The 15329-nt window shown below is 39.8% G+C and overlaps 1 protein-coding gene across 4 annotated transcripts in view; it reads right to left on the bottom strand.

Annotated features, from left to right (window-relative positions):
• OLFM2 (olfactomedin 2) overlaps positions 1-15329 on the bottom strand; it is a 206168-nt gene that overhangs the window by 18875 nt on the left and 171964 nt on the right. For all 4 annotated transcript variants that reach the window (XM_058171562.1, XM_058171561.1, XM_058171560.1 and 1 more), the window contains 2 exons: positions 8305-8524; positions 2813-2919 (listed from right to left, as the gene is read on the bottom strand). In XM_058171562.1, coding sequence (XP_058027545.1) covers positions 2813-2919; positions 8305-8524 — 327 coding nt within the window. The remainder of the gene's footprint in view (positions 1-2812; positions 2920-8304; positions 8525-15329) is intronic.

Below are 15329 nucleotides of genomic sequence, written 5' to 3'. Positions count from 1 at the left end.
CATGTGCGCATGGGCACGATGCAAACCAGTAGTAAAGGTGAGTAGAACCCATCCCTGACATACACGTGCGTGCGCGCGCACACACACATGCATGAATGGAAATAAGAAGTGTTCAGATTAGTAGGAGAAACATCCAAAATGGTAAGAAATATGTTTAAATTCAGTATTGCTATTCTAATTTTTCCTGTCATATTGTCAGAACGATAATCCAGAGTATATTTCAACCTCATGGCCAAGATTCAGCAATGGCCATGAGGTTGAAATATACTCTGGTACATGGTACCCTAGTGCAGTGTTGGTGAAACATTTTGGCACCAAGTGCCAAAACAGGAGTGCACAGGTGCACGCGCCAGAAACCAGAACAGCAGCCACCCAGTGCGCATGCATGTGTCGGGAAGATGATCTTCGGGTTTCTGGCATGTGCATGCGCACTGGCTAGCTGGTCTTCATGTGCGCATGCACGCCAGAAACCAGAAGACGAGGTGGCCGGTGCCCATGCGTGTGCCAAAAACCGGAAGATCATCTTCCCGGCACACGCATGGCTGCTCATGGCTTCCCAGCAAGGGTGGTTGCTTTTCTGGCACTCCCACGCACCTGAAGACCAGCTGGCTGACATGCCAGCAGCCAGAAGGGCAACAGGTGATGGCTCATGTGCCCAGAGAGATGCCTCTGTGTGCCACTTCTGGCACTCATGCTGTAGGTTTGCTGTCATTGCCCTAGAGGTTTCTTCCAATGCTGTGACCCTTTCGAATGGAGGATTTCTGTGGGTGGTAGTTTCAGCAGTGCTTTCTCCATCCTCCAATTTCTCTTGCCATTTTTTTTTTTTACATTTATATCCCGCCCTTCTCCCAAGACTCAGGGCGGCTTACATTGTGTAAGGCAATAGTCTTCATCCTATTTGTATATTTATTGCCCCCCCAACAATCTGGGTCCTCATTTTACCTACCTTATAAAGGATGGAAGGCTGAGTCAACCTTGGGCCTGGTGGGACTCGAGCCTGCAGTAATTGCAAGCAGCCGTGTTTAATAACAGGCTATCTTACAGCCTGAGCCACACGGCGGCTCCCCCAGTAGCAAAAGGTTTTTTTTTCTTTATCACTTCTGAAGCCTCATCCACATTTGGCCGACTCTTATAGAAAAGTTTTATTCATACATACATACATACATGATACAGATATGATCCTGAACCCTCTTTTTTATGAACCTGATAACAGAAGTCACTCTGCATCTAGGCAAGCAGGTAGAAAAATATCCTTTTCTTTCCTCACAACAAAAAACTTGTTCCAAATTAAATTCCCCACTGGCTATTGTTTTCTTGTCTTCCAGAGATATTCAGGGCAACAATCCAAGCCCACTGCCATAACAACTGGATGGTGGAGGAAGAGAAAAGACGGTGTCAGGCAAAATTATGCCATAGCCTACAGTGCTGAAACTCAGCATTGTTATGTCTCTTCAAAGAGTAAAAAAGGTTCAGTGCTTGAATCATGCTTTAGTAGTGCAAAACTGCACTAGCAACTACAGGGAGAAATGGAAAGAAGGAGATATGGGTGTTCAACTCAAGGCCCAGTGTCGTGTGCCACTCCTCCTCTGACAGCCGGGTCGGGAAAGTCCGTATCAAGCGTGGCTGCAAAGCCTCTGCAGCTTTGCCAAAGTTCTGTCAGAGTTCTCAGGGCAGGCAGGAGACCAGGATGTGACTTCAGCAATCCAAGTTAGACTTTGCCTGACTCAGAGAATGCCAGAAAGCAGATCTTTTATATAGGCCATGGGGTGTGGCACCATGACTCAGCACTTATCCAGGCCTGCCCCTCCCTTCCTTTTGCTGACGTCGCCTCTCCATTCTCCAGAAGCGTGGATTTATCCATTGCATCGTTTCGTCTCCAGCTGCCGGTAATCCCAGCTTGTGGCTGGCTTCAGGCGCACATGCTATCGGAGGGAGGTTTGTTTGCTCGGTTTGTCCAGGCATGGTGCCAGGGCTGGGGGCTCGAGGCATGCCAGGACATTCTTCTGTACTATCAGTCTCTGGCTGAGATAGCAGGAGATGAGAGGGGCCCGGCTGCGGGGGAGAGGGGGGGGCGAGCGAGGCACAACACCCAGAGCGGATCTGGCCTGCAGGGTACTTAGATCCTGGAAACAGTGAAGGACTGGCCCATGGTGTTTCTGCTGGCAAAAACCAAGCCTGAGAACCTGTTTTCGCTGGCAGAGCGCTCAGGTCACCACAGGCGCCCCTGAACCAAGTGACGTCAAGCTGGCCATGCCTACCCTGGCCATGGCTCCCCCCCACCCCAGAGTCACACACAGTCCTGATGCAGAACTCAATGAAATCAAGTTTGACACCTCTGATCTACATGGTCATGCACTAAATCTGCTAATCGTAGGTTTCCCTCCTCACAAGTAACGGAGCGAGGCTACCCTCCCTAGTTCCTAGTTCCCCCAGAGATGGCCTTCCAATATTTCTTTTTTGCTGTTTTTCTCTCCTTTGCACTAATGCTGCCATTTGCAACTGAGAGAGACAACAACATGCTGAGCAGCAGGTGTTGTCTACAGCTTACGCTTTCCACTGCTGCTGAGCATATTGTGCTTATTATGTCATATTTCACTAACAAAATCAAATAAGTAGGGAGGATTTGTTGTTGTTGGTCTATTTTATTCCATCTGTGTTGGATTTGGGAAAAAAAATGAACCAGAGAACGTCAGCTTACTGCTGGCACTAAGCAAGGAACCATTTAATCCAGCTCCTGATTCCCTAGAAATAACCCAAATTTGAGACTACTTAAACACGAGGTGAAGATAACACTTTCTTCTCACGCACTCACCCGGCTGTCAGAACTTGGAGCCATGGTGTCCGTCATCCAAGAGCCAAATCTGGATCCAGATGCTCGGATAGTAATGGGGTTGCTTATTCCAGTGAGTTTTCCACAACCTGAAATGCAAAATAGAGAAGGAGATATAGAGAATGAGAAATCTTTCTCCACTTCTGAATTAAACCTTTCTTCTCCTCTGACCGCCCATTCCTGAGTCAATGGAAAAATATACCAGCATGAAATGTGGCATTCTGTTGCTTTTTTCTCAAGTCACTGACACTGACATGAATTCCCTCCTACTGACAATGCCAAAAAGGTTTCACGCAGCTATAAGCTGCCTTAGAAAGTGCCAGAATGGAAAAATGCTGCCTTAATATTGACGCAAGTTAAGGATGATTTAAATCTGTCTCATTGTGGGCTGGCAACTTAATGAAAACTTAAAGAGATGCTACCAGGACATGTTTGTTCTGTGGTTAGATGCAAGCAGGGAATGTCCTACTGCGGCCTAGAAGCTAGATTTTGTTTTCTAATCAATCTTTTATCCTTTATTAGCTAGAGACACTGTGTCCTCATTAAGAACAGAAAAACGGTGGACTTTTATTTTACAATAGGGCCAAATAATAATAACAAGGAAACTGCAATAACACAATCCATAATCCCAGGAAAATATGTAAGTGCTGAACTGTTAAAATTCTTAAATTTTAATAGTTTAAAGATTAATTTGTACCCAATCATTCTATTGTCCTTTGTTTTCTCAATAGATAATTTCTGTCCTGTTCTTGTCTTATTGTTACTTGGAAGACAAGCGCTTTTTACTCACTCTCTGCTACGAATAATTCAAATTTATGAGGTTTAAAAAAATATAAACAAGGAATTATATCCCCCATGTGATATATGATATCAGTAGGACATTCCCTGCTTGCATCTAACCACAGAACAAAAATGTCCTGGTAGCATCTCTTTAAGTTTTCATTAAGTTGCCAGCCCACAATGAGACAGATTTAAATCATCCTTAACTTGCGTCAATATTAAGGCCATGTGAAGAAGACTTTTAACACTACTGACATTTAACATTATTGTTACAGGATATATGAAGTGAATTCTGAAAATGAACTCTAAAGGTGTTTGGATCCCAAGTTATTAAAAGTTAACATTGTGCAGCATTTGCTATACGGTTCCCCAAAAATGCTTCAATGCCTGCAAGACAGCATTGCCTGCAACTTTTTAAATCGAAGACATTTTCCCCCAGATCACAAGAAACTGTGGAAAACAATTTGCATGATCTTGGGAAAAAGATGTGACTGCTTTAAAGAGTTGCAAATATTTATTAGGCTTGGTCTCCCATGTATTCTGAAGTATCTTTAGAGAATCAAATTCAAAGGGCTGCATAATTCTACCTCCTAATCTCTTCATCCTATGGATTCTCCTCCATCCACTTTCAATGGATTTGAAACAATACAATATGTATGGGTCAAAGGTTAAGCTAGGTACAACGCATATGGGTCAAAGGTTAAGCTAGATAAAGAATGAGACTTCTGAACTTGGCCTCTGATCAGGACATGCCACCATACACTGTTCTGCACTGTTATTTTTGCTTAGTCTAGTCAGGAAGTGCACATGATGACCAGATTATTATTCACAAGGTACCAGCAGGGCAGCAAACCAAATGGAGCTCAAGAGCTCAGGAGAACTAACAACAGCTGCTGCCTGAAAAGGGGAAGAAAGACTTACAGTGTGGCAGCTTACAGAAACAAAAAAAAAAATTTTTTACACCATTTCTGAGTACACAATTGCCTTTATAAATGCCCCATTAAACATGCCCACACCATATTATTCTAGATTAGGATACAAGCATGGAGGCTGGGGGGCTAAATGCAATGAATCAGCATCCCTCTTCTGATCCTCTGAAGTTTCCCAGAATGGATGAGGACAAAAGCGTGAGATGCACTGGAAGGTTGGGAAGGATTAACGGGGGAAAAAGAAAAGCCTTCAGTTTCACAGTGGCCGAAGGCAGTTTTTCAATCCTTCAAACATTGGAATCCCATCTCAAAATAGACTTTAGCCTTGTCCATCCGAAATCTTTGAATACCAAACTCTGGTGGGACTCTTGAACTGATAGACGCTGCATACCCATTTTATTTCTATGAAAGAATTGTATCAAGTCTGTCATGATAGTTGAATTAAACAGGCACATGATTCAGCCCTTCTGATACTGACATATGCGCAAAAGGGGTAAGACTTGGATTGCAATGTTACGCCTGCCATCTTGCAGATTTTAATTTCCTTGTGGATACTGCTAGATTATACATGTCAATCTGCCATCAAAAAAAACACAGATTTGGATTTAATTATGTGAAGGACTTCTGAAGAGGAAAGTGAAGATTTTACCTCATTTTTGTCTGTGGCATGCTAACTTTCCAGAATTTGAGAATGTATTTATGTGACATATAACCCTACTTTTCCTCAGATGTAGTGTGCTTCTGGGTGGGAAGTCATATATTGGTCCATGACTGAACAGACTCTATTATGAAACATTTTAAGTTATTATACAAAGGTGGGCCTTTGATCCTTCTCAATTAGGCAAACGTAGGCTCACCAGATCTGGACTGCAAAACCCTATATATCTGTCACCTGGCAACAAAGTTCTCCTTGCTGCCATCTAAGGATGCAATCTGCTGGCAGTAGGCAAGCAAAGATTCTTAAACTTTGGAAGTAGATGGAAGTTGAAACTACAAGGATGATGAAACTACAAGGAGGCAAAGTTTTTGAGGGGTGACATTTTAAGAGCATGCTATGGAAGCTCTTCATCATGGATTGCCATGAAGTGCATGGTCTGTTCCCAAAGACCCATTTACCACAAAACCAACATCTTATGTTGCTTCTTGCCTTATCTTATAAAGTCAGGATATTGGTTTTGACTCCAATTGGCCTCTTTTCTGGACATGTCAGTAGAATTCTAAAATAATGGCACTGGGCTATGGTCATTCATCTGTTTCATTTTTCAAAAATGTCTGAAGGAATTCAGGTTCAAAGGAATTCTAAAAATTCAAGATAAGACTGGCTGCGGTCTTGGTTCTGAAGTATGTCAGCTTCCCATAAGTATCAGGTAAGAAAGAGAACTTGGTGGTCTTCAAGACAGGTGACTAAGACTGCCACATTCCCAAACCAAGCTCCTTTTAATTATATTTTTACCTTTGGTTATTCTTAAAAACATTTGTGCTGTGGAATATATTTGAATATCTTTTTTGTTTTCCTTTTTTATCCTATTGCTCACCATGACGAGAATGTCAGCAACTTCTCCAAAAGGCTTTAGTGAACAGAGTGAGCTACAAGTCTTGATCTACTGACTAAATTAGGAAAACTTTCAACAAACTACAAGATTTTCAAAATGCCACCAAAGTTTTTTCAATACATGTTGCTGACAGCAGAGAAAGTCTAGGCAATAGCCTCTCCTTATTCCATATGTACAAAGCTAATCAGATTGGCAGATGAATGTTTGTTCAGTTCTGGAAATGAGGGCACTGCAGCTCTGGAGAACAGTCTAGCTTAGAAGGCCCTCCCCGCCAAATTGCCACCCTCAGCTGCTGCCTCAGGCGGTTACTTCACACTCCTTTTGGCCTATGGCATCCCTGCAAATCAAGGTACATTTTGCTCCCTTGCTTGTGGTTTGCGTGCCCAGCTACATAGGATGAAGGGAACCGCAGAGACATATATAAATGTTTAGCAGAAGCTTAGCTGCCTGGGTTTTTTTGAGAATCATTATGCTTGGAGAGTTCCTACTTCATGGAATATCAAATGAAAGTTCAATGGTCAAATTCTATGTGGTTTTTTTTGTCACACACACACCCTTTTGTTTTTAAGGGATATGGCAAACAGCAAGCAGATTAAAAGGAAAAACAACATGCTGAACTGGGTATAACCAGGCAAGAAGCATGGTTCCTTTGCTTTTAAAAACATACATATGGAGATATGAACAACTCCTATCTGTGAGTGTCCAAGCTTCAAGAAGCAATCTTAAAAGGAAGTAAGAATAACAACTTCCTGTTGCACGCAACTAGAATGCAAGACTTTATAGTGAATTTGAACCAGTTCATTAGCTCATTATTATTTATACCAATTTCCACTGGCTCAGTCTTCCACAGTTACTTTGAATTTCATCTTTTGAGATCCTTGACTGCTGACCTTTTTGGCTGGGAATGATGGGAGGTGTACCTTAGCCTATTGGGAGGGCATTAGGCAGAAATGACAGGAGTACTTCCAGGTCTTCTTGAGCCACCAAATTTTTGTACATAAAAGATGTGCTCTAGGACTGAACTACTGCTCTGGAAGAAATTACATAGACCAAAATCCCATTTCCAGGTTAGCTTTTGTTCCTTTTTGCCTGCCACTAGTGATAAAAATTACGTCCAAAACATTTTTGTCCAATGGCAGATAAATCTGTGCAAGCAGGTTTGGCAGGTTTTTATTAATAACAACTCAGTTACATGAGTATTGCCTAGATATATCATGTGGAAAGCATTTGAAAAATATCCTTCTTGTGATAATGGTGTTGGCACAGTTATTCGCAACTGGCAACCATCAATCACAACCCTGGGTAAGCAACAATTTTTGTGGGTAAAAAAGAGCAAGACCCCCAATGTGTAAAATCTTCAGAGCTTATAATAAAACACTCTTTTATTTTATCTGGCAAAACATCATGCACACTGGCAGTTATAAAAATAGTGACAATAATAGTACAAGGACTTCCTATCTCAACTCTGCTACAGGCAAAATGAGAAAAATACCACCTACTCTCAGGTTGGAGATCCCTGGTTAATTTCTAAACAAGATAATTGGCTCATGAAAGATGGGAAGCTGTTACAAAAATTTCAGTAGTGAAAGAGCAGCCACCTCTTCAGATCCTACTAACCCAATTTCAAGCTCCATTCTGCTTTTTCGGTATTCTGCTCCAAGGGAAAATACGATCAATACAGCTGAAAATCTGACCAATAACCTGAATCACCCTGAACAGACAAAATTTTCAAATCCCCTGGGATAGCCTGCATTATTGTTTTGCAGGAATCTTGTTGCTGTTGTTTTGTTGTTGTTGTTATTTAGATCATGCTTAAAGCATTGTGCTAATGTTCTGGACAGTTGTTAACTCCCACTCCAGAGGCAGTAAAGTAAGTCTCCTTAAAGTTGATTTCCATGGTCAGCTGATGGGAGGAAAAAGATGGCAGTCCTGTTTGAAACTGGAACTTCACACCAGCTGATTATACTTGGCAGGCAGGAAAGTGGAGTAAGCCACCTGCAAATCTTGACTATATTCCTTGCAACAAAGACCTACATGAGGTGAACAGGCTTTCATTTACCAACCATGATCTGTGCCCAACTGAACTTGTGCAAGAGAACTGGACTCTCTTTCGGGTATAAAGAAATTCCCGAAAGGCTTGTATGCATGCCGCATTCCAATGGGTGGCTCAGTTCATCGTAGAGGAGAGAAAAGAAACCTCCGGATGTCTTACCTAACTTCTGCATGCAAGCATGCAAACGAGCTTCCAAAATCAGCACTCGCTGTTGGAGTTCCTCGTAGTCATAGGCACCCATCTCTTCCTGGATCTGAAGCAAACTGCCTGAAAGGTTTCTCACTTCCTCTTTGAGCTGCACGATGGTGCGAGTGTCAGACTTATATTGATCCAATACAGGAATAAGAGGCATCAGTTCCGTCATTTTGTCCTTGAGCTCCTGCCGGTGGAGATAAGAAAAATCCAGTGAAGGGGAGCAAAAGGAGACATGGTCACATTTTAATCTTTGACTTTGCTACAACTATTTTACCATGGGAATTTGCACTGCCTCTACTAGATTGGAGTTTCAAATGCACAACATACACCCTATGTGAACTGAAAATAAACAGGACAAAATAAGCAATGAAACAATGCATAATTCCTTCCCTTTCTGGCAGGCGTAGGCCAATTGAAAATATATATAAAGGTAAAGGTTCCCCTCGCATATATATGCTAGTCATTTCTGACTCCAGGGGGCGATGCTCATCTCCATTTCAAAGCCGAAGAGCCAGCACTGTCCGAATACGTCTCCATGGTCATGTGGCCAGCATGACTCAACACCAAAGACTCACGGAATGCTGTTACCTTCCCACCAAAGGTGGTCCCTATTTTTTCTACTTGCATTTTTTACATGCTTTCGAACTGCTAGGTTGGCAGAAGCTGGGACAAGTAACGGGAGCTCACCCCATTATGCGGCACTAGGGATTCGAACCGCTGAACTGCTTTTCGATTGACAAGCTCAGCATCATAGCCACTGAGCCACCGCATCCCTTCATATAGATAGATGATAGATAGATAGATAGATAGATAGATAGATAGATAGATAGATATAGATATAGAGAGATAGAGATAGAGATAGATAGAGATAGAGACAGAGATAGAGATAGATATATTACCATAATTAGTGAAGAGTTCTTAAAACCTTCAAAGTTTGCAATGCAATGTTTACTAAATCTTGGGTTTGTTTTATAAATATTATCTTAATAAGATATTTTTCCCCCTCAATATTCTTTTAGATGAATTCCTTCCTTCCTTCCTTCCTTCCTTCCTTCCTTCCTTCCTTCCTTCCTTCCTTCCTTCCTTCCTTCCTTCCAACTGCTCATCTCTCTAAAAGAGAAGCTCTAAATGGTGTACAATGCAATATAATAGATAAATAAAACAATGTATAAAAATTAACATTAAAATTAAATTAGGATTTAAAAAATTACAATGAGAGACTACTGGAAATTAAACATCAAAAGGGTAAAAATATGAAGACAGCTATTCAATTTTGGTCATTACAAGGCAGGGGGAGGGTGTCTCATGAGACTAGTCAGTCCCACAGTTGAGAGGACCTCTATGCCCTCTATGCAAGGCCACAGAGCCAAGATTTGACCACTTTATGGAAGGCCAAGAGATTGGGGGCTTTCCTCATGTCTGGGGGCAGAATACTTCACAATGTGGGAGCAGTGGCAGAGAAAGCTGCCAAAGAAAATTATTGGCTATCTTTGCTTTTTATAGCTCATTTTAAGGTTCATTCTGCTCATGGAACCGATATCAACCTTCCTGGTTTTTTTCAGTCAAATTTGCATGTACGCACCTATGTACATATACATATGTACACACACACGTACGCACACACAAAAGAAATCCTTACCCTTAAGCTTCATTTATAAATATATAAGCATAATGACCATTTATGCATGGCCAATAAATAGAAAATTAGAGAATGCAGATTTGAAGAACATTAATATGTGCTGATGTACATATAAAAAACCAAATCTGAAAAGCAGTATTTCAGACTCAGTGGAAATGCAATAGATGGAATCAAGTATTGTACGTCCCTGCTCTTCAAACTGCTCTTTGTCTGCTAACCGTATGGACAGCTCTCCCATTTTACAATCACTTTTAAATCAGAATTAGACTGGATAGCCAATAAAACAATGCAGGACTATCTCCAATAGACAAAGTTTGAAAGCTGAGCCATCTGTCAGCACCGATTCTTGGAGACACTCTTATGATTGGTATAAATTGACTATTTGCTTCCTTCAACATTACTTTGTTTACAATACGACTTCTCCTTTGAAACCTACAATAATAGCATGACATTTACTATGAATTTTCAGAAGTAGTCCTATGTTCATGCAAAGGTCAGCTTGGTTCATGTTCTAAAGTTTCCAGAAAAGTTGTGAAAGTGAAAGAGGAAAGGGGGGAGGAAGGGAGTGAGTGTGTGTGTTTGTGTGTGTGTGTGTGAGAGAGAGAGAGAGAGAGAAAGAGAGACAAAGAAAGAAAGAAGGAAGGAAGGAAGGGAAGGTGGGAGAGAGGAAGACCTGATATATCATATCGAAACATGTTAGAATGAAAACTTACTGATAAATTTAAGTTACAATCCTATCTAATGTAGCTAATGTTTAGCGAAGGAATACCATGTGAAAATTAGTATTCTTATTTTACAGCAAGATTATTGATTTGAACCAATGTACTGAAAGTCTATGCATACTTCATTATTTCCCTGTAATAGAGAAAGCTCTAAACTGGATGACATGATCAACTTAAACCACAAGCCAACCCAGGGAGCACCAATAAACAGCAATAATACAATTAAAACAAGCAATAAACAAGATCAAACCACAATACAAACACACTGATAATTCATCATTAAATAATTATTAAGAAGCTGGAAAATATGAAAAATTCTAAAAAAAGACCCTGAATATCTAAACAGGAGGAACAGAGACTTGCTGTAATGAGAACTTTCAATTAGCAGCAGAAGACCTGAAAGGAAATGTGACTATATAAATTTACTATCCTTATACCCATTTTACAGAAAGAAGAAAATATATATAGCATATTTTAATACTACCTCCAAAAGCTTTGAATGTGTATTCTACTGGTTTAATTAGAACTACTTCCTGGAAGAAATCAAGGGAAAAATATCATGTACAATAAAACACATTTTATTTATGCCCATCTGTTTCAAAGCAATCACACTCGTGTATTACATTATTGTGCATCATCTAACTCCCAACAGACAGATATTATAAATAGAAATTTAGCAAACTGCTGCAACTGGGAAGGAGTATAGTGACATATAGCATCTGCTGAAAACATGGCAATAAGATGCAACTTCTATGAGGCTTTCCAGACTGCCAGTCCATCATTTTTCAAACCTTTACAGTGTATTTTAAATCTATTCTAAATACACCCAGCAATATTTACCTTTTAAAATCTATGCTCAGGCTACCATATCAGGGCTTTAAAACTCAGATTGGCCACTAGTAGAAAATATAAACTCTTTGTTCCAACCTGATTACCTGGAGTTTCGTAGCTGGGATGAAAAGGCCTAATCTATGCTGATTTTCATACCACTGCAGTGTCAAATATAGAATAGAATAGACTATAAACTTCATTATGGTCATCGACCAGCAACAGACATACAATAAATTAAAAATAATACTGACATTAATCCTGAATAATGACATCCCTGTTATGAAAATACATGATCTCAAACCATTAGGGTCACTCCCTAATTTATATGAGTGGAGATGTCTGCAATGTCTATGCAAGTGTTAAGCTCGCGGAGAACATGAATCATTTTTTGTTGCAGATAATTCCAAGCAAGTCAATATATGATTGCCCTCTGTACCCAATGATCCTCTCCTCCAATGCACCCTGTGACCATCCTAGGCCAAATCAAGTCCAAAAATGCTAGGGAATTTCTTGAAGTCTTTGTTAACAGTAATGGCTCATACCCGACATTCCCCAATCGTACCAACAATGAGTACAATAATAATAATAATAATATTTTAATTTATAGACCGCAACAACCTAACACATACAGACTTCACAAAAGATAATGTTGAAAAGCTCTTCGCAAACTGAAACCATCCCTATCTATTGGACCTGATGGACTATGTGCATACTTCTTAAAAAAAACTTTCCAGTAATATAGCAGAACCCCTAAGCATAATCTTCGAAAAAGCTTTCATGACCAGTTCCCTTCCCAAACTTTGGTCACTAGCCACGGTCATCCCTGTCTTCAAAAAAGGAGACCCCAGCCTAGTTGAAAATTACAGACCAATCTCTCTATGCTGTGTCACCTGCAAAGTACTGGAATCTATCATCAACCAATCCATTACCCTCCACTTAGAAACAAACAACCTACTCTCTAATAAACAATTTGGTTTCAGAAAAAAATTATCATGTAACTTACAACTTCTTCACTGCAAAAACATATGGACTACAAATCTTGATCAGGGCAAAGCAATAGATGCAATCTACATAGACTTCTGTAAAGGTTTTGACTTCTTCTAAAACTAAAATCCTACGGCATTTCAGGACCCCTCCACAATTGGATAACAGCTTTCCTGTCAAACAGACAAGAAGTAGTCAAAATTGGCAATGCTCGAACAAATCCTGTTCCTGTCAAAAGTGGCGTTCCCCAAGGCAGCGTTCTTGGACCAACACTCTTCATATTATACATTAATGATCTCTGTGATCATATTACAAGTAATTGTGTTCTCTTTGCTGACGATGTCAAACTATTTAACACCACCAACAATACAACTACCCTTCAAAAAGACCTTGACTTTGTATCTGAATGGTCTAAAACTTGGCAACTCCAAATCTCAACCAGCAAATGCTCAGTCTTTTTTTTTTATTCAAAAAGTTTTACAAAAAAAAAATCCCCCCCCTTTCCCCCCAACCCCCCTCCCTTCACTAATACCCTCCCCCCTCCCCCCTGACTTCCTGGAACAAGCACAAGGTATAGTTAAAAATAAAACAAACATGCTAAGAAAATTTTTCCCCAAAACTATTATACCAATTTTCCCCTCTAGCTCTGACTTCCTCCTAACATAACCAAAATCCTTCAGAAAATAAAAAAAAAATTTTAAAATTTTTTTAACAATTAACAGTAATAAAATATATAAATCAATAGAACAAATTAATCCTAAAGTATTTAAAACCAACTAAAGCATAAAAATCCAATCCAATTCAAAAAATATCTCCCTTATAGCTTCTATAACCATATAATTTCCCCCCCGGGTCTTTCTTACATAAGATCTTTTGAGAATATTCTATTTAAAATTCAGTGCAACACATTATAAAATTTCAATACAGAAAATTACAATATCTATTCAACTTTAGTCCTTCCTCATCAAAATCCAGTATAGATCCAAATATCTAGTCTTTTATGATAGATATAAAACATATAATCAACCCATTTCTTCCAGATCTTCCTCACAAATTGTCTTTCCGGGACACTAATATTTTTGTCTATTAATATTTCAAAAAAACCTTGTTTCAAGGATAATACTTTTGTCTCTTGCCATTTTTTTTGATGCATTAATCTCTGTCTTTCCTTCATTACTCCTTTTGAAAAGTCAGTCACAATATTTCCTAGTAGTTCCTTATGTCCAGGAATCCACAAATTACTGCCGTATATTCCATCAGTCCAAAAAGAGAACTCTTGGAAAACATTAACCCTGTGAGTTTTTTCGGTTCGGGAGACAGCCTCCTGTAGCACAAATTCAGGCATTTCATCCAAACTATTTAAAGAAAACTTCTTTACATCATCTTGTTTATTCACGATCTATCTTCATATTTATCCACTTTTGTTTGTATCTCCTCCATTCCATTTTCCAAGTCCTGATTACACTGGTTAATTTCTTCCAAGCTCTCATCCAAAACGTCCCCATTTTTTATCAATTCATATTTTTGAATAATTAAATACATACTTTCTGTATAAAGTCACAAATCCATTCTTCTGAAAGAACCTTCATGACAAAGTTCCTGCTGAGAATCCCCTTGTAAAATACTTAAACAATGTAATATAATCCAACAATCCACAGTCCAACACAATAAGATAAAATCTCCATTCAGTTTCGATTCCACAGCAAGTCTCCCTTTGATGTATCGCTCTGCTTTCAGTTGCTCTCAAATGCCATTTTAAACAATTAAAAAAAAGAGAGGGGGGAAATTCTCTTTTTAGGTGGAAGTCAGGAAATCAAAAATACTTGCAAACCATTAATTGTTCACTCATGCTTCTTCCGTCTGCTTTTAGAAATCCACAAAAAGAAATCAGTTGTTAGCAGAAGTGGACACCTTCCTCTTTTCCTGCTTTTGCAGGAGCGCAGTGAATACTGGAGATTAAGAGAGGATTAAAAGGGATTCGACCTTTCGGGACTTTGCATAACAAAAACAAAGCCCCTAGGGGAATCTACCACTATCCCCCCCTTGCTCTTTCTCTCTCTTTCAACCAGAGAGGGAAATTGAAGCCGGGAACAGCTGTTCGTTGCTGTTTTCACCGGCTTTTACCATATTCAGTGCGGAGTGCCATAAATTAGCACCCAGCGAGAAAGGTGGTGCCACCCGGAAGTCCTGCAAATGCTCAGTCTTACATATTGGAAAAAGAACCTAAACACTAAGTACAAGCTTGATGGACATTATCTTACAGATGACCCCCACCCTGATAAAGACCTTGGAGTTTTCATATTAAATGATCTAAGTGCCAAAGCCCACTGCAACTACATCGCAAAAAAGGCTTTAAGAGTTGTAAACCTAATCTTGTGTAGCTTCTTCTCCAAAAACACTACACTACTAACCAGAGCATATACAACATTTGCTAGACCAATTCTTGAATACAGCTTGACTGTCTGGAACCCATACCACATTTCTGACATCAATACAATTGAACGTGTCCAGAAATATTTTACAAGAAGAGTTCTCCACTCCTCTGAATACAACAAAATACCTTATGCCACCAGACTTGAAATCCTGGGTTTAGAAAATTTAGAACTACGCCACCTTCAACATGACCTGAGTTTAACTCATAGAATCATCTATTACAATGTCCTTCCTGTCAAAGACTACTTCAGCTTCAATTCGCACAATACACGAGCACACAATAGATTTAAGCTTAATGTTAACCACTCCAATCTTGATTGCAGAAAATATGACTTCAGTAACAGAGTTGTTAATGCTTGGAATACACTACCTGACTCTGT

Source organism: Ahaetulla prasina, chromosome 2 (genome assembly GCF_028640845.1).
Source record: "Ahaetulla prasina isolate Xishuangbanna chromosome 2, ASM2864084v1, whole genome shotgun sequence".
NCBI lineage: Eukaryota > Metazoa > Chordata > Lepidosauria > Squamata > Colubridae > Ahaetulla > Ahaetulla prasina.
The sequence above is the reverse complement of the archived record's forward strand: the minus strand, read 5'-3'. Positions and strand labels throughout refer to the sequence as shown.